This window comes from Triturus cristatus, chromosome 5_2 (genome assembly GCF_964204655.1).
Source record: "Triturus cristatus chromosome 5_2, aTriCri1.1, whole genome shotgun sequence".
Lineage (NCBI taxonomy): Eukaryota > Metazoa > Chordata > Amphibia > Caudata > Salamandridae > Triturus > Triturus cristatus.
The window spans coordinates 343,796,453-343,815,815 of NC_140588.1; the positions used below are offsets into that span (position 1 = coordinate 343,796,453).

The window sequence follows — 19,363 nt, forward strand, 5'->3', positions numbered from 1 at the left end:
TCCAGATCCCTTATTTTGTAATTTATTCTCTTACGGTTTGATGTTACTGTTAAATCTTGAAAGTCAGTTGGGAAAGTTTGTGCGGTTCCCTGTGCCTCCAGTATAAGCTCTTGAGGCAAGTGATCACTACAATCCAATATTCCAATCTTAAAATCACTTACTAGTTTGAGAAGTAGTAAGGATATAAAAGTGTAATCTATTGCTAAACTTGTCACCGTATTATGGTAGGTTGCTGCTTGAGGGCAATCACCCGGGAGTCTACCATTTAATGCTAGCAACCCCAGACTTGTTAATTCCGTCAGTAAGACTTTGGATACTTTAGTTTGTTAACCCCATTTGCTTTCTTCCAGAGATGAGGTCCCCCATTCGAGTAGTTGTTCTTCTGCCCAATTATCATTATCGGCTTTCCCGGAAAGGGACATATTGAAGTCTCCTGAGACGATGTAATGTAGTGTTGTCACTACTGTCATGATCCTCATCAATTCTGACACTAGAGATTTTGCACCTATTTTTTTCTCGCTGGGATGTATATAGGTGTTAACCAAGACCACCTGTTGTTTTTTTTTTTTTTTGGGCCTGCTATCTCCATCTGAATTGCGTTAATTCTGTTGTTAGATGTATACTTCATCGTCAGTTCTTTAACTGAACTTAAGGTTTTCACTGAGGCATACATGGTGAGTCCTCCTTTCAGAAGACCATACTTCGAACTTCTGCTAGCTGGTAGATGATATGACTTATAGCCTTGAAGGTGGAGCGGTTCTACCACCCAAGTTTCTTGAAGTAGGATTAGATCGAACTGCTGGAAATACGTTAGTAGCTCTATAAACGTAATTGTTTACCCTAGACCGTTTGTTCCAGGAGCAGATTTTTAGTCAGGGAGCATCTTCTCCTTGTTTCGTGGTCTGTCATGGGTCTAGGCGCCTGTTATTGATGGCTTTGGCTAGCCAGGTCCAATATTCTGATATTTTCTTCTCTTTTTTTTCCCCAGCTACGTGGGCTGGCAGTAGCCCTAGCTTCTACTGAGGTGCTCCGAGCACCTTTCAGCACAGATTGCGTAGATCCACCCGACCTAGTTCTCCTAATGTTGTTATCTTGGTCGTTTTGGAGTAATGGCTCTGGATAGCCAACATTGTACTTTGGTTTTATATGAATCCCCCATGCTTCTAGTTGGCAGTCCTCTTTTAAAATCTTCTCCACTGTCTCCCCTGTAGTCCAAGTGGTTTTTGTTACTTCTTGCTCTGATAGATGATTAAGTCACACAAATTCTACATATTCCAGATCTTGAGTGACAATGCCAGCTAGGTTGTTAATAGAGGTTAACAATTGAAGAATGCTACCTCTATTTAGAATGTCTCCCTGGCCTTTAGATTTAAACTCTGGGATAAATAAAATTGGTTTAAAATCTTTTCGCTTCAAAGCTTCCTGGGATGTTTCCGTTCTTAGCTCAGTTTTCCACCCTTGCGGGTATCTAAGTGGCTGGAGATCATTGCCCGCCTCGTTCCCGAGTTCCAATTTGAAGTTGGGATTAACCGCTTCTACCTGCACTTTTGCTGCTGTTTCAGCCGTAGGGTCCTGCGTGATCGTTTTTATATTTTTTTGTGTTTTCCGAGTCCAGTCTAAATTGGATGGTTAGGCTTTTTGTTATTTGAATTTTGTTATCTGTCCAGACTTTTTTCCCTACTTCTCCTTTGGAGTTAGTTAAAGTTGTTTTTCCCTTTTTCATTTTACTTTGGACAGTTGCCGTAAGATGTTCGGCTTGTTTGAACTCACTTTCTTTCGGTGTCGAATTGCTTTCACATAGGGGTGGTTTTCCTTTATCTTCAGGGCTCCCTGGTGAAAGTTCATTAGTTACCGTCATTGTCTCCTGTTGGGTTGGCATCATATTAGTGCCGCTTTGTTCTGGAGATCCCTTTGTACACCAGTTGGAAGAAAGCCTGAATGGAGGTGGCTTTATTCCTCCCTTTCCTTCTCATTTTACGTCGTCGTTTCGAAGATTGAATTTTGCAGAACTGTATGTCACCATCTTTGGGTTTGCTTAATGGCTCTACGGAGCTGCCCAAGTGCTGCTCTTCCTTTTGAGGATTGACCTTGAGCCCTATTTGATTTGGCCCCTTAGGCTTATACACCTCAGAGCTTCCGTGTTGCCAAGATGCTGCTTGTTGTGTAGCTTCACTGGTTTTTCCTTTTCCGAATTTCCCGTCTTTTCCTTCTTCGCCGGGTGATGCGTTTGTGTGCTTACTTCCTTTAATTAATTTGGGATAATTCAATACCTCTTTAGTTAGATTGTTATAGGATTCCTTCCGTAGAGTGCTGCCTTTCCCTCTTCCTTCTCTTTTAGTTTCAGCTTCTTGAATTCCATTATTGTTTTTGATGTTATTTACTTCCTTTATTTCAGTTAGGAGATCTCCCATTACTGTCGGTTTGTCAATAATTGAATAGCATGTGCAACTTGGGGGCCTTATTGCTGTTTCGGATTGAACTCTCTTAATCAGATTATTCAGTTCCAGGAGTTTATTATTAATGCTTGCAACATTGGTTGCTAAGCAATTAAGAAGAGTTAACTGGATGTCCATTTTATCCGAATGATATTCTATGGCTTTTGTGGAAAGTTGCATAGTGTTTAATAGGGACTCCCAAAACGTATTCTGTTCTGTTGGTACTTCCCCCATTTTTACTTTTATGTCGGACCCTTCATTAAGATATGACTTGTCACTTTTTTCTGAGGTGTATGTATTGACCAGCTTTTCCCATTCTTCCGTTGTAAGAGAAGATTTTTTCCTACCTTGGAAGCTGTAGGTCTCCTCGTGTTTGGCTAAAGATTCCTCCCGATCGGTATTGGAGCACTTGGGCATTGAGATTGTTCGATGTCCTTCCAAGACTTGGCTTGGGGAGGGGGGGGGGCAATGATCATTAAGTCTGTTTCCGGGTCCTGGGGGTGCTGTGCTCTGGTGTCCAGTCTGGAGTCAAGACTGATATAGGCGGGAGACAGTTCATCAAGACTCTTTTGGGAGATCTTATCTTCCTCAAATAGTTCAGCTAACGTAGCGTTGACCACTTTCTGCTCCAAAGATATGTCAGAACAGGAAGATGGTGTCGTTATTCGCTATTCCAGTCCTATTGGTAAAAGGGTCCTCATTAAAGGCAAGGCTATCATTGCTATGGCCACTGGGTTTACCCCCGCCACCATCGCCACCGTTGCCTCTGACACCTCCGACACCTTTAACATTAGTTACTACTGGATGCAGACTCTGCTGTCTCCCGTTATTGATTTCCTGGGCAAACTTAGGTGATGGGCTTCTTGTGACTGTTCCTATCCTTGTTCCTTCGGTTTCTTGTAGCGTAGGTTTTTCTGGAATTAGAGGGGAGGGGAGCCCCCGCTGTGTTTCGGTAATGTAGTTTAGCACTGCCCCCGCATCTTTTACAAAGAAGAACTTAGAATAAATTTTGGGTTGATGACAAGCTTTTTGTGCTTTCTCGAGTATTGATCCACTCCTTAGTTTTACCAACATTTTTGTCACTGCGTTGGCCGTTGGGCCTGCTGCTACTGTGTTCTCCAAGCTGCTGGAAGGTGCATTACCAGGTAGGTTAGTAGGTACTTTGAGAACTTTGTTCTTCTTTTTCCGACTGTTAATTACGCTTGTGACGTTCCGCCTTTCTTTATCCGATTGCATCCTGTTAGACCAATCTGGCTCCCAGTCCACAATTATTTCTTTTTCTCCCAACTCTGCAGCTAGGTAACTGGATTTCTTGAGAGTATTCCAGTTCTTCTGATGGATTCTGGTTGCTTGACCTGACTTAGCAGCCTTTAATTATGTTGAATTATGTTGAAAGTCTGTCTGAGCTGGCTTGGGGTTGCTTGGTTGGGCTTCAGATGAGTACACAGTGCTAAGCGCGGGTGGGGGACTTCTGCAGTGGATATGCCAGTCCGGAGACCTGAGTCCTAGAGTCTATATCGGTCAAACAGGAAGGGAGGAGGGAGAAGGGAAGGGAGAGTTCTAGTTCCCAACTTAGCTCGCCTCTCAATTCCGTATCCTCTCCTTGTCTGTGACTCTGTATCTCTGATTTCCTTGTGCTCCCCGGCGCGAATCAGCTCACAAGAGGGATGAGACCTAGGTTGTGAGGTGTCCGATCCTGCTCCTTACTCCCAACTCCTTGCTCCCTGCTTTTCGGAATTCGCAGCCTCCACTGCCGCCGCGTTTTTCTCAGACCTGGGGTCCGCAATTCCTTGCTGCTCTCGGCCACGAGACGGAGGGAGGAAAACGTGGCAAGGACCATCACACAGGGAGCAGAAGCAGGGTGAGAGCAAGTTAGAGAGGCCAACACAGCACAGAACACCATGCAAAGCTGCGGGAGGCTGGTGAGAAAACCAAGGAAGCCAGAGAGACCACTGGGATCCGAGCTCAGTCCCAGTCCCAGTCTCACAAGCGCCTGGCTGCACTGGCTCCACCAGCTCCACTGCTTCCACCGCTTCTCACCGCAGCCCCCCCACCAGCAAGGCCGCCTGGGCCACCACCCTAGAGACCAAGATCTGAGATCCTGTGTGAATTCAGCCGCGCCGACCGCGGCGTTTTTTTTTGGCATTTCTGTGTTCTTGGCAGTGGCAGCGGCTGTGACAGCGTTCTCGGCAGCGCCTCTCCACCTCTGACTCCTGCGTTCCCGCTCTGAGAGACTCCGTGTCACTGCGCCATTTTGAGGCTTGAGTGTGCCCGAGCGGCAAGGGAGGCCTGACGCGTCACTCATCTGTCTCTTCTAATTGTGATAATATGAGGAACCAGTCAATTTTGATTCTGTAATTTCCATTTTGTGTTTTTTACAGTGCCACAAATCCCCTCTACTTCTGTCACTAGGCATCTTTAAATGAGACACTCTTTGTTAGCCAAGTAAAATGATATCTCTACCACAGTGTGTAAGATTACAGTATCTGCCCTGGTAAGGTTTGGAACATGTTTTGAAGTCTGCATATGTTAAGTTCCATGCTCACTGTTCTAGCTAAACAAAAAAGGTCCATTACTTACTCTACATGCATGTTTTGAAAATGTACTTCCAGCGGGTTGGATCACGGAGTCTTCTCCTGACTGAAAGAAAGGTTTTCCACGGATCCTGTATCCTTTGTGTGTAATCGGGCTATATAGAGAGAGGATGTCCTTCAAACATTAAGGGACCCCGTATGCGAGTAGTTTGCAGGATAGCGTCTCTGTCACAGAAATTAAACAATCAGGCAATTTAGAGAGTCTCTTAGGAAGCAGGACTGTTCTGATCCAGTCCTTAAGAAAGAATTTGGTGGACAGACCCTCCGCCCTCTCCAGGAATCCCACAACTCTTATTTTATTCCTGGGGGATTTCCCCTCAAAATCTTCCATCCGATCATCCAGGAGGACTGTTGGTTTCTGCAGGCAGATACCAGTGTCTTGGAGGGTACAGACCTCCCTCTGTAGGGTGCTCACATTCGATTCTGTAGTGGTCACGCACTCTGACACCATGCATAGGTCAGTCCGCAGCAGTTTACATCTATAGCAACAGTCAATCTTATGAACCATCTCGTCGCATGAATTTTGGATTGCAGCTAATACGTCTGCCAGGGACAGAGCCACCTCTGTAGCCCCATCCTGTTTTTTCACACCACCAACCTGGGCCCTCTCTCAGGTTTGGCTTTCCGGGGCAAACGACTTTGTGTAGTTAATTATTTTATTCAATTGGGCCTATTTGGTTCCTTTATCCTTCACTATTGTGAAGACCAGTCCCACCACCACCTGGAAAGCAGGTGTGCCGCTAAGGTATCTGAGCAGTCCCTTCCACCGGCCACTACACAGAGACCCACCACCAGCAGGCCTTAAAGGGTCACCATGGAGGGCAGGGGTCTCTGAGACGCAACGGTATTTCCCGGGCACCAGGAAAGGGTGACCGACCCCCAGTACGAAAAGGAGTTCCAGAGATAAGGCCTGTGGTCTTGGGCGTAAGGAACCCTGACTCCAGAGAGGGATCACCGCAGGCAACGCAGACCGGGATGCCACCGTCGATATCCAGGACCTCTCACGACAACCTGTGTGCTTAAATGGAGCACCATTCAGTAATGTTCCCTTCGGAACATGGGCCTCGCAATGAAATAAATACATAGAATGTCTCCTTATCTGCATGAAGTGGCCCGCCTATAATGTCTCTTCCTCAGGGTCAGCAGCAGGGGCCTTAGCGCTCAGTGGATACCACTCCAGCCACGCCGCTGCACATCACAAGACACTTCCCATTGGCCTTACAGCAGCAGCCCTGGTGGATTCCGAGAGACTGTGGCAGAGCGTATGGGGCTCACCTCACCGCCCAGCTCAGGCAGCAGCTGATTGTAGGCATCACGAAAAGGGAAGAGTCCTCCACTCCCTCTGTTCCAGTAGCACTACTTGCAGGCCTCCTCACCTCTAATGGCGTCACAGTGCGGGTGGCTGATCTAGGGGAGCCAAGCCGCCGAAAGCTCCAATCCCACAGCTGGGCACTAGTGGAACTCCGGTCTCCTCTCCGTGTCCAAACCGGCAAGGATTCACAGCCTCCGGAGCGGGGATGCTGGTTTCTCCCCCTATCTGTATGTTAGGCTCGTCTGACTTCCGGGAACAATATGGTTGCCAGCCCAAACTTTCAGGGCCACACTAGACTTAGTATCACAGGGTGGCTCAGGCGCCCATCACAAAGCCTGTGGCTCGATACGTTTAGTTGGCAATGCAGCGGGAAGCCGTCCTGGAAGGATTTCCAAAAGGATCACACATTATTACCCCTCTATTAGGTGCGCCCTCTAGAAACAAAAAGGTACAGAAAGTGCTACAGGGCAACCATTTTGTCCTTTAGTGACACCACTGAACTTATTTTCAGTCTGTTAGAGGGCCACAAACTGGTCACATTTCCATGATACCTAGCATGAACACTCCTAAAGTATTTTTTCTCATTATGTACATCCGTGAATCTAAAAAAAATTCTATCATGGTTATTCTGAAAGTGAAACCTTTATCGAGTGTCGAGTGTTGGGATCCATATGGACATTGCTGATCTAACGAGTGAAATGTATCACTGTGCAGGAAACATCACCACAGTGTTTTACCACAGTGTTATTTAAGCGTGACATGATAGTGTTTATTTTACAGACCTAGAACTTTGTATGGAAAAATCTTAAACTTTTTTCGAGAACTTAGTCTCCTCTTACCCGTCTTCTTCAAATTGAAAGTGCTTTTTAGTATATCTGATTAGTCTACATTATGCCAATGTCATCTTTTTTTTATCTGTAGTGTACCTTTATGTATTTTTTTTATTTCATTCTTTGCATCCTAAAGAAAGATCCTCCATTGTTGGTGACTTTCTCTTTAACTGTAATCCACAAGGTATAATTGTGGTGATCTATTCACACAGAAAAAAAAACATTTGCCAATTCAGACGTCACCCAATTGTCTCCAAACACGCCTCATTAATTTATGCAAGAAACATTGGTGTAGTAGGCCTCTGCTTATTGGAACCATCATAACATATTTTGAGATTGGTCAAGTATTATAGGTAAAAAGGAATGTATTCTATGTAATGCTTATTAAATCAGCAATGTCTGTGATCTGAATTGGATAGCCCCACTCATTTAGATTTATCAATACCCTTTACTTCCTGTGCCTTTATAGTTGTACAGCCTTTTATTTTACATCTCATTTTTTTGCTAACAATATTACATCAAATCTCTGCTTTCCAAGTAGTTGCAGTGTATGTGACTGCTTGCTGAACTAACAACTCATTGCACAGGAACTGAATGTTCCCTTTGAACATGAGTCTTTTTTTCATTTTTTGAAAAGGTATCCACTACCTCACCCTGCACTCTGTGAAAAAGTTCTCATTATGTTCCCGTAGAGATCGCGGTTTGCTGAAAGGTTCCAAACGTTATTTTCAGCTTGTGGAACAATAGGAATGTTCGTGGCAAGAGTGTGGGTTTGCGACCGTGGGAGAGACGTGAATGCTTACATTGGCAGTGGTGGACATACATGTTTAAGACAAACAACCATGGCTGCAGAAGACAAGAAACTAGCCGCCGTGCTTCTCCTTTGATCAGGCACATTTGTGAAGACACTTCCCTCTTTCTGCCGTGTGACTGGTTTCTTAGGTGAAACTCTCCACATGGATTACTGGAAATATCTTGTCTGTTAACAGAGAGTGCAAACGTTATAGGTTTCGGCTGCTTTTGCCATATTTGGGACCATCAGTCCCATAGGTCATTGTTAAGGGCGCAGATCTTCTCCAGTATCTTCCAATTGTAGATAGAGAGTGAATTATGGTGTGGTGTTTTTTAATATCGCTGAAATTCTTATGTTGACGTGCTTGAAGGCCTCAGGAGTTCACGTTTGTGCTTTGTTGTGGCCCTCCATCACAATAGCCATCCTTGTGGGTGTAACAAGTGGGCGGTAGTTGTGAGGGATTACTGTAGTTGTGTGTATAACAATTGTACTGTACTAGTGAGCATTAAATGTACAGTTGTGGATTGTTGGTTTGGTTATCTCAAGATAATCATGATCTGGAATGTAACAAAAAACCTTCAGTCTCCTAAGCAGGAACTTTACCTCAAAGCTCGTGCCCGTGAAATTCATTCACCTTTTTGGTATTCCTTTTATTCTCACCCTGTCTTGACTTCCCTTGCTGTTTTTTTTGTTCAGAGGTAAATTTTGTTTTCTGCAGTTGTTTGTTTATGAAATTAAACGTCTAGGAACGCTGAGGGTGCTCGCAGAAGACCCTGCAATTGTACTTTTTTGTTGAAAAACGAGACTAGTTTTAAGACGTGGGCCATTATTGATTGAAGCAAGTCCCCAAAGACAAAGTGGATACAAACCCTTGGGTACATCAGGCCCTCAAATCTGGCTTTCTTCTGATACAATAACCAGTCAAAAACATTTTTTAATCCCTTTAAATATTTCAGGCGCGTTGTTGAAAGTCTTTGACTGAAGAGGGGGGTAGGAGCGAAACGTTCACTTTTTAGGACATTGTTGACCTTTAAAATATATCAACACAATAAGTTTGTTGATTTATGTAAATCCTGAAATCACAGAATTTCAGACTAATATGCACACTCGTACAGTAGGATAGCAATTTCTGCGATGACCCTTGGTGAGTGAAAGCATTGGCCTGTAAGTGCCCGTGTTTTCAATCCGATATGCTTGCCTTGGTTATCGGCTCTGTAACATTCATGTTTACACGAGTCACAAGTTTAGTTAGCCCAGTTTCTCAGAGTGTGCAAGTCAATGGGATGTTTTGCCCACTTTGTCAAGATCAGCTTTTAATTCATACATGCAGCATCTGGCGTACCTTATCAGAATCTTTAACTTTCGATTGTTTGTTTGCTGGCATTAACCAGATTTTACTACACGTGAAAGGTGACCTGAGTAATCTGATGGTTTCATTTAAGAAGAATACAACACTTATCGGAGCATGGAGGAATCCCGTGCTTAATTTGTAAAAGAGTATGTGACGATCTTAAAGTTTTGCTCAAAACTAAACGACTGGTGTTATGGAAGGTCAGAGTGCTGAAAACCATGGCTGACTAGTCTTGGTTCCACCTCATGCCTATTTAATCCAATACCAAACACTCTGTACCCTTCTAGCTCATTCTTGCAGGTTAGTTTTTTCTCCTTTTGCTATGTGTTTACTGTTTTTTCTCTTCCTCCTCCTTTCCCTCTTGTATGTTTGTCTCTTTCTTGCTCTGGGTCAAAGCCCGATAAAGAAAAATAAGCGATTGCCCCACAAATAAGTGCTTGTGTGTCCCACCTGCAACTTCTGGCTCACATTAAGCACTGGGTTATTCTTAACATGTAAAAACCGAATTCCTCCAACAAGAAGAAGTAATAATCAACCAAAAAATAATTTGCATTAAATCCGGTCTCCCAAACAATGCACCAGTCCCATTCCAATGGAGCAGGTTTTATATCTGGTAGTCATCAGAGGCTCCAAATTGTCAGCAGGCACATTATGTATGACATTGACATCGTTTTTGTCAATAATGTGTCCTTTTTGTGCATATGAGATGTTAAGACCATGCTACCTCAATGCTTCAGCAACCTCATTAGTGGTCTGTTGCGCAGATTCTACAGTTTAAGTACACAGCCCATAGAAAATTCCTGGAATGAGGCTTGTGGCTTCTGAACCGTACCTCTAATCTGACAACTATAACCTGAGTGCCATTTGCTAAATGTGCCGGTAAATGTTGGTATACTTGATGAATAAAATGTTTAACCTTCTACCTCTAAATTTATAATCCAACATTTAATTTTTGCAGTAGTTGAAAACCTGACTATTTCGAATGGACTAATATTTGTCAATTCCTCCAGCTGACCTGGCAGATTCTATGCCATGGTAACCAGTCTGTAAAAATGTGCGTTATCGATAAAAACATACTGCAAATAGCTCACACGTGTCTTTCTCAGTTTCAGGGATCTTCAGGTCTGCAAAATCAATGGGAAACATTAAAAAATTGAGTTGAAGCAAACTGTGTGTAAAGGGCTTAAGCACAGTATTAAGCTAGGGACTTTATTCATTGTGTGCATGGAAGCATTCCCAATCTGTATGAAGTAGTAGGAAAGGGCTTTAGAGAAAGACTGTTACAATGACAGTGGGGTACAACAAGTGGGGCCCTCTACTCTGCCCCTTCCCCCACTTAGAGGCGTTGCTTGACTAAGAACCCCTAACTAAATATGTATTGCTCTCGCAAACCATCACTTGAAATTATTAACCATACTTGTATTCAAAGAATCTGGATTTTGCCTTCTTCTATTTTCTACACAACCCCGCATTCCATACATTTCTTAATACCCTCCTGTTCGCTTGATTAATTGTTTTGCAGGGGTTTTTTTTGCAGTTTTTCTCTTTTTTGCTTCGTTGGCTCTCAGGTGACTTTAGTCCTTGGTAGAGATCTTCCTGCGGTATAGGGTGCTCTACAAGTATGAAAAATAAATAAGTGAAAGGGAGACAAGTTCTTAGTAAGATGGTATCCCTAGTGGTATCTTCAAATGTCCTAAATGTTCCAGTAAGTTGATAAGTTCTTTCCTGGCGACCTCTGACCAGTCACATGCCCAGCTGGGCAGACCCTCTGCAAAGCCAAGTGTGACTCTGCAGACTGGTGGTCAGCCCCCTCTTTGCAGGAAACCGCTTTCTAATACTAAACCTTTCTTAGCTTGTTTAGCCACATATTAGTGACCCGAGAAGTTCCTCTTTAGCACAGCACATCTCACACTCACACTCTCACTCACTCACACTCTCACTCACACACACTCTCACACCCCCACTCTCACACCCCCACTCTCACACCCCCACTCTCACACCCCCACTCTCACTCTCACACACACACACATACACACTCACACACACTCACACACACACACTCTCACTCACACACACACTCTCACACACACTCTCACACACACACTCTCTCTCACACACACACTCACACACTCTCTCACATACACACTCTCTCTCTCTCACACACACACACACACACCCACACACACACCCACACACACACCCACACACACACTCTCTCTCACACACACACTCTCTCTCACACACACACTCTCTCTCACACACACACACACACACACTCTCTCACACACACACACACACACACACACACACACACACACACACACACACGCACACACACACTCTCTCACACACACACGCACACACACACACACACACACAGACACTCCCGTCCCGTTTGGGGCTTTTTTCCAAGTCCAGTGACCTTTAACCTTCATATTACGCACATCTGTGCCACATTGTCACAGAGCTGTGCCATCTTAATTAAAGGTGGGCGGTTAAATCTGCTCCACCAGCAGAGTTTGTGGAGTTTTAGAACTCCACACTCCGTTTGGAGTGCGGAGTTTTCAAAACTCCGCACTTGCAGCGGAGCGGAGTTTAGCGGTGCCAAGGACAGGAGTCTAGGACTTACCTACCTCCCAAATGGTGTCCTTCGACTCCTGCTTCTGGCTGCACTTGGCTTCTGCTGCTCCGGCTGTCAGAAATCTAATTAACAGGGAGAACTGCAGTGCGCATGACGTACTGCGTGAAGGCATGCCTGACTCGATCATGGGATTTTATCGGGTCAGGCATGCCTTCACACAATATGCCATGCGCACTGCAGTTCTTCCTGTTAATTGAATTCTACGAGCCAGCCAGAGCAGCGGAAGCAGTGTGCAGCCAACAGCAGAAGTTGGAAGGAACCAGGAAGGAAGGTAGTGCCGTCATACCCACCCACCAAGGACAGTAGGAGGCCCAGGACAGGAAAGGTCAGACCTACCTACGCAGGGGCGCTTGGGGGAGGTGCAGGGGGGTGCAGATGTAACTCCGCCAGGCCACAGAACTACTCGGAATTTCAGAGTTTTCCAGTAACTCCGTGAAATTCAGCGGAGTACAACTCCGCAGGCTCCGCCCAGGGTTAATCTTAACATGTAATGTTACAGCATTCTTAAGATGTTATCCCATAGAGAGGGCTGTATTATCTTATAGTTACCGGATTTCAGGTATATAGAAATGCCTTGTGACTCATAATTTTCTTCAGCCGTCAGCGAGTACAGTACTCTTTTTGTAGCATAAGGTACATAGGGGGCTCATTGGGCCATTTTGATGCTCTGGTACTTTGGAAGAGAGGGCATGGGTAGGTGGGGACTTTGGACAGGCATCAGGAGCCCCCAGTTTGCACAGTTAATTCTCTTCTCAGTATATGGATTTCTTGAAGTTCTGTTCTTTGCAATGAGCACATTTCGGTTTGGTTTGGAATCGAACATAATTGCGTTCGACTACACCTAGGAATCCACCTTTAATTTATGGAACGCCTTTGCCAGTATTTTCAGTTTCAGCAAACTGTTAGTGCTCAACAGCTGAGATTTATAGTTTCTCCCTGTTGCAAATAGACTGCAGTTGTGGAGGCCAGTAATGGAACCAGAAGGCAATACAGTAACAATTGCCAACTACATGAAAACACCATGAACATTGGCAAAACAAAAAATTAAATCGGCATATTCAACTTTTTTTCTTCTTCATCTTACTGACTCTCTTTGAAGACTGTGAAATGGCCACGATGCAGCTGAGAGTGTTCTAAGTGCAAGTTAAACCTATTGCAGCCAACAGGGGTAGATGGAACGGGGCATTGGGTAACAGCTCGGCTATTTCTGCACTTGGAGGTGGTCAAAAATGACTGAGAAGATGATTTTCTAAAATGAAGTTTCATAAAAAGTACATTGATCTCCAAGTCACTTGTAGCCAAATTAAAGAAGAATGGGGCATTCTGTTTACAATTTCCATTCCCTGCAGATGTTATGTTGTAATGTGGATTTCTATATCCCGATCAAGGCATGGAAGTGCTTTGTAGGTTGTAGCACGCTCCTCCCTAGTATATTATGCAAAATTATTAGAGTTGTTATACTTATTAGTTGCTTGCAATGTACCAAAGGCATGAATGTAAAAACAGTGTGTAATTGGACAGAAGTTTCTCACTTCCTTATTACAGGATTTTGTTTTCACAAGTGCAAATGTTGTATTGCATTGCAACATTGTTATAGTGCTTTCCGACCTCTGTTCGAGGTCCCAAAGCTGTTTAGGATCAGTGGTTCTAATTGTGAGAGAATGATGTTGCTGGTGATGTCATCTCTTAGTGTTTAGTATGAGTGTTATGCAAGATGTCCCAAGAACGTGCTTCAAACTTGACAAATACATGTTGAAAAGATTATTTCAAGCACTAACACTGCAAATCAAATTCTTGGGGTGATGTCCGGTGTCTAGTGCAGGGCTCCACGACACAGATATTTGAGGGTGCGAGCCTTGCCAGATTTCAAGAATATCTCTTGGGATTTGCAACATTGGTCATCAAAGTTTGGAGCCTTTCCATATTTTGAAGATATCCTTTGAGCTTCCCAACACTGGTCATCATGGATGAGAGCCATGCCAGATTTTGAATATATAATCTGGGCTCCCAACATTGTTCGTTAAAACGGTAAGCCATGCCATATTTTCAGGGTGCTGTAGTAGATGAATGCTCATGTGTCTAAAGAGGAATCATTTCCATAGGTGCTTGCTATTCTGAAAACTTGACATTACTGCTGCACTCTAGGTCCAACGCAGGGCACTGCTGCACTAATCGATTTGTGCTATAGGATATGTGATTTTTTTAAAGCAACATTTTTATTTCCGTTTTTAGAGAGCAGAGACTAACAAATCTTATTGACACCAACAGTACTCATCAGGAGTATGCTTAACATTGGTAGTCAGTGGAGCTGCTGTAAGAGATGAATGCAGAGATTAAAAGTTGACATTTGTAAATGAAAAATTTGGTTGGGATTGACACATTTAACTTTGAGTGCATAGCGGAACACCTAAAACAGACCCTGGCATCTAGCACAGTGATGAAAGCAGCTCCCAAGCACTAGTACTTTACGAAACACAGGCTTTGAGGTCACAGGAGACATAACAGAGCTTGCAGTTTCCCCACAGTTGCCCTGTAAACTAGACTTCGTTGTTCATCCTGCCTTGTACTTGAAACCTGGGAAATGTCCTTTCACCATCTTCCCATCATTAGTTGGACTGAAGTTAGGGGATTTTGTTACCCAAGCCTTCTTGCCAGCAAGGGTTGCAGTCCAGAGCTAAACCATGGTGTCTACTTGCGTACAAGCTGCACTAGATTTCATATCTTTGATTGCAGTAATACAGCAAGGGAATGTTTCTACCTAGATTCAATTTGTGCTACGCCTAGGTCTTGGAACTTTCCTTCACTTAAGAACTCAATTTTTATATTACCTGCATATTTTTTCGTCAAAATAGTGCTTAAATAATACTTTATCTAACCCAACAATAGTAATTTTTTATCAACTTGGTCATATAAAAATCTGAATTGCTGCCTGTAGAGATTCAAATTGTTTACCTTCATATTACGCACATCTATAGCACTTAGTCACTGAGCTGCGCCATTTTGTTTGAACTCTGTTTATTGAAGGAAAAAACTGGATGTTTTCTTTGTATAAGTAGAAATCTTACATACACCGCCTTCCTACTAGTTTATATCGCATGTGATGTAAGTAAGTAGGGCATTGAGCGGCATATGCAGTACATGACACATTTAGTTACCAAACCTCAAGTAGTAACCATCTGACAGTAGAGTGTCTCAATGGGAGAAATACAGATTAATTGTGTTGAAGAAAATGTGTTCCCTCAGATACAGTCTAGTTTACTTAGATGAACATAAAAGCATACGAGTTGCAAACTTTGAATATAGTTAAGCAAATGTACAACTGTAAGAAGTTCTCAGTGCTATGAAGGATAGAAAAATATCTTAGCATCAAAGTGCAATCAAAACAAGGCATTTATGTTCTGCAGTGTAAGGTTTTCGAGAGTGGAGAGCCTATCTTGGCCCTTTTAAGGTCAAAGTGCCTTCAGCTGCCTCCGATAGATATACAACTTACGAGGGTTAAACATAGGAACACTTAAGAAGTGAGAAGAACCACCAGGGATATATAGTGCCTGGAGGGGACGCGAGCCGAGCTGCACCACCTTAACATAGTAACGTAAAATCATTATCCCAAAGAGAGGGCTGTTCAATGAATTACTATCTTTACAAGTTGTTATTTCAGAATTTTTATTTTCTGGTTTTCTTCTCGATGGTTTGACACTGAGTGTGTCTTAAATCAATTTATACCAGTGTAAATCGAACACAAACTAGCTTTCACAGTTGCATATTCAAGGTGTGAAACATGCTGCAGTTATGTAACACGATACTAAAGGTTCCAAATATACCACTGAAAAAAATACTTTTTAAAATCTACTAAGAGTGAACCAACGAACGAATGCACCAATAGCCATACCCACGCCACTGGTTTCTATGCATGTGTTCGACATTAGCTGTACAGTAGAGAGAATAAGTGACCAGAATGCTGGTTCAAAGAGTAGGTGGTAGATACCCACTGTAAAGCTCTGAATTTTAACGGTGTCCCTATATAGATTTTGATATTCTTTTGTGTTGCAGTATAAACACACTGCCTATGCAGTTTAGAGAGATTGTGCTGATTCCTGATTTTGGTTGTTTCACCCAATACTGAGGCTTCTTGCCCCTTGGATATATGTGATTTCATATGGTCTTTCCCTTACTTAAAATCTTAAATCGTACTTCATAACAATTATCAACGAGTAGGTATTCTAAATATTCATCATCATTTTACATATGACTATTATGTAAAGAAAAGCTGTAGAATAATGGATTTGCTGTTGGTGCCAGACAGTACCTGATCTGTTGTATTACAGGCAAGATGTGCAAGTATATTTATTTGACTCTGCAAATGGCTTAAAAACTGCAGGTATCTATTCGTGTGTGCACCTGCTCAGACTTAAAAAAATATATATAACTTATTAAGCCACCCCTCTTTCTTTACTTACAGATTTCGTTCGACCTGGCAGAATACACAGCGGATGTTGACGGGGTTGGTACTTTGCGTCTTCTGGATGCTGTCAAGACCTGCGGCCTTATAAACTCGGTCAAGTTTTACCAGGCCTCCACTAGTGAGCTGTATGGGAAGGTGCAGGAGATCCCACAGAAGGAGACCACTCCATTCTACCCACGGTCTCCATACGGTGGGTACACTAGCGCCTTCCATGGGCTCTACTCGTGTCTTGCTGCTGGAGTCTAAACACAGAGCAAAGATGGAGTCAAGAGAGACTAGACTTGTTTTGAGTCCAGCCCTGGTGTTCTCAGCGAAAGTATGCGCTGCTCTCCTGGCCCGGGAATGGAAATGTGTAATCCTTCACTTCACATAACCTTACAGGATTGTGTGCGAAGCACCTCAGCTGTGTTGCCACTTTCGTCTGGTTTGGCTTCGGTAGTGATAAGGTTTCACATTTTTTGTTGGCTAAATGAAAGGCTTCTAGAGGTTCATGTGCCGCTCATAAATGCAAAAAGTATTAAAATCGGAGTGTGAGATTATAGCGAGCTGGGTTTCACAGGCACAAGCTGTTTTCGTTCTCTAGTGTGTGTATGAGAGGACATCCCATTCTAATGTTCACACTTCCCTTTGCCTCTTTGCATGAATGAAAGCACAGCCTTTTCCACTCCGACAGCAACAAAGTGTATTATTTGGAACCCGTGGTGCCCAAAGCTTTCCTGTCCCTCACTGACTGTGAAGTGATCTTTTCAGCAGATGTTTAACTATTGTTCACCGATGCATCCTTGAACTGTGATCCGCATGTAAATGTGTTTATTCAGCATTTTTTTGTGTGTTTGAATGAACGGCCAGGCGTGGTTGCTCTTCGCATGTGATTATGAAAGTGGAACTTAATTGTTACTTAAGTTGCAGTTTCTTCGATTGACCTAACATGAAACTGCACTTCATGTGTCTGATTCAGGCCTTTAGAAGAGCCACTGAAATTATGCAACAATTGAGGGTGACATTCAGTGGCAGGGCTTGACAGACAGTCGGCAAGGAGGGCTACTGGAACAATTTTCAAAGTGGGGGCGCTGGCCCTCAATGGCCCATCACTCAATTCTTATTATCTCCATGAATGTTTTTTTTTTTTTTGCGAAAACCTTTATTGTGCATAAAAATTCAATACAAACATGGGCCTACAACCACCAGGGCCGGCCGCTAATATATACATGGTCATCAACATCAAGGCAGTAACAGGCCCCCTGGGGCTCAGCCCAATTAGCAGGTTACCGAGTGCACCTCAGAGGCTATCAGGATACATACATTTTAGAAATACAAACAAATGGAGAAAAAATAAAATAACACCAAAAAACAAGGCGGAAACCATCTATTATTTCCATGAATTGAAGTGTTTCTTAACGAGAATGTCTACCTAAGGATCCAGTCGATTCAGACGCTAGTGGGAGTACAGCGTTAAAATTTGCAACATGTTTTCTCTATTATATATCTAAAATGTGGTGCAATATTGTAATTGTCCAACACAATGACCTCTTGCACCAGGACTGACTTTTGATTCAGGTAGAGTGAGGCCTAAAAAACGGACTGACTTGATTCAGGTAGAGTGAGGTATTAATATCTTTTTACAACACAAAATGGTCTGTTTAAAAGACCGACTTGGGCAACGTTGTCATCTTAACTAAAATTGATACTCCCCTGTGTGCCTTACCTCCTCGTATGTAAATGTGATTTCCCATTTTGAACTAGTGATTGGCCTGTGTAAATGTGTGAAATTACTAAGGGGATCTCTGTCTCACTTATGGCTGGTGTTTGCTGTGCTTGTTTGGAAACAAAAACCTCCTTATTAGTTTGGAGCATCCATACGAGAGATTCATTGAGCATCAAAGGCGTGGTATAGAGAGGTTCTGAGATGGCAGGGTGGCAAGGGAGTTCCCCTCCTCCCTTTTCATACAGGGACAGTTCCTTTCTTTAGTCTTTGAACTTATGAACGACTGACGAAGAAGTGTGAGGATATGTGTAGTAGGCACTTGCTATTTCCACCACCACGGTAAAAAATATTTCTACAACTCTGCTTGCACAGATGTAGTAACTCCTAGACCGGATTATCCAGTCACTTTCCAGTGCGTTCACAACCTCTCAAACCTAACGCACATCTAATAGTGTCATCGAAAAATAATTTACAATTTCACAATTCAGTCATGCCACAGTTTCCTCCCCTTCTGCTCTAGAGAATTAGATATTAAGATTATAAATATTTAGTGTACCATTTGTTTAATTTTAGGATTTCTCTCGTTCTGAGGCCACAGCCACTGGTGAAGAAATGCATATGTACTGTGTCAGGAAACGTGATGGTCATTAAGAAATTTGTTTTACTGTGAAATAAAAATGATACAAGAGGGCCTATTGCACCTGACAAGTACCACCTGTAAGTGGATCTGTTTTCCCCTGCAGAAATGGTGTGCATAATTCTGGTCTTCAATGCACTAATGCACTCAATACTGTACCATGGAAATGCGGGTCTCAGTATACGGATCAAGACCTAACACACACACACACAGTTTTGTGTCAGAGGATGTTTTCAACCAAGCAAAGTTTTGTGCAATTTGCCCTCTCGAGCTCCTTATATAAGGAGGACAGATCAAACCTAGTGGAAAGACACCAATTTGTTACCAGGGTGCGCTTGTCTAAAAGTAATTGTAAAGCTAACAAAGACTACAATGCACAGATTTATTAAAAGGAAGGCCAGGAGTGGAAATATACTTGTGTGCTGACTTCGCACTAAATTAAGGTATACGCCCAATAGCATTTCTGATAGGCTATATCTTCCAAATTGGCAATTTGGGATGGTAAACGTTAAGCATGTCGGACGTTTACACCATTATTTCATGCTTTTGCACATTTTTACCTGTGAATTTATCATCGTTTCGCCGGTGTTAATGGGACAGGTT

The 19,363-nt window shown here is 43.1% G+C and overlaps 1 protein-coding gene across 1 annotated transcript in view; it reads left to right on the forward strand.

The window, feature by feature from the left end:
• GMDS (GDP-mannose 4,6-dehydratase) overlaps positions 1–19,363 on the forward strand; it is a 1,578,414-nt gene that overhangs the window by 528,896 nt on the left and 1,030,155 nt on the right. The window contains exon 5 of the mRNA XM_085607140.1: positions 16,416–16,608. Within this exon, the coding sequence (XP_085463266.1) occupies positions 16,416–16,608 (193 nt within the window). The remainder of the gene's footprint in view (positions 1–16,415; positions 16,609–19,363) is intronic.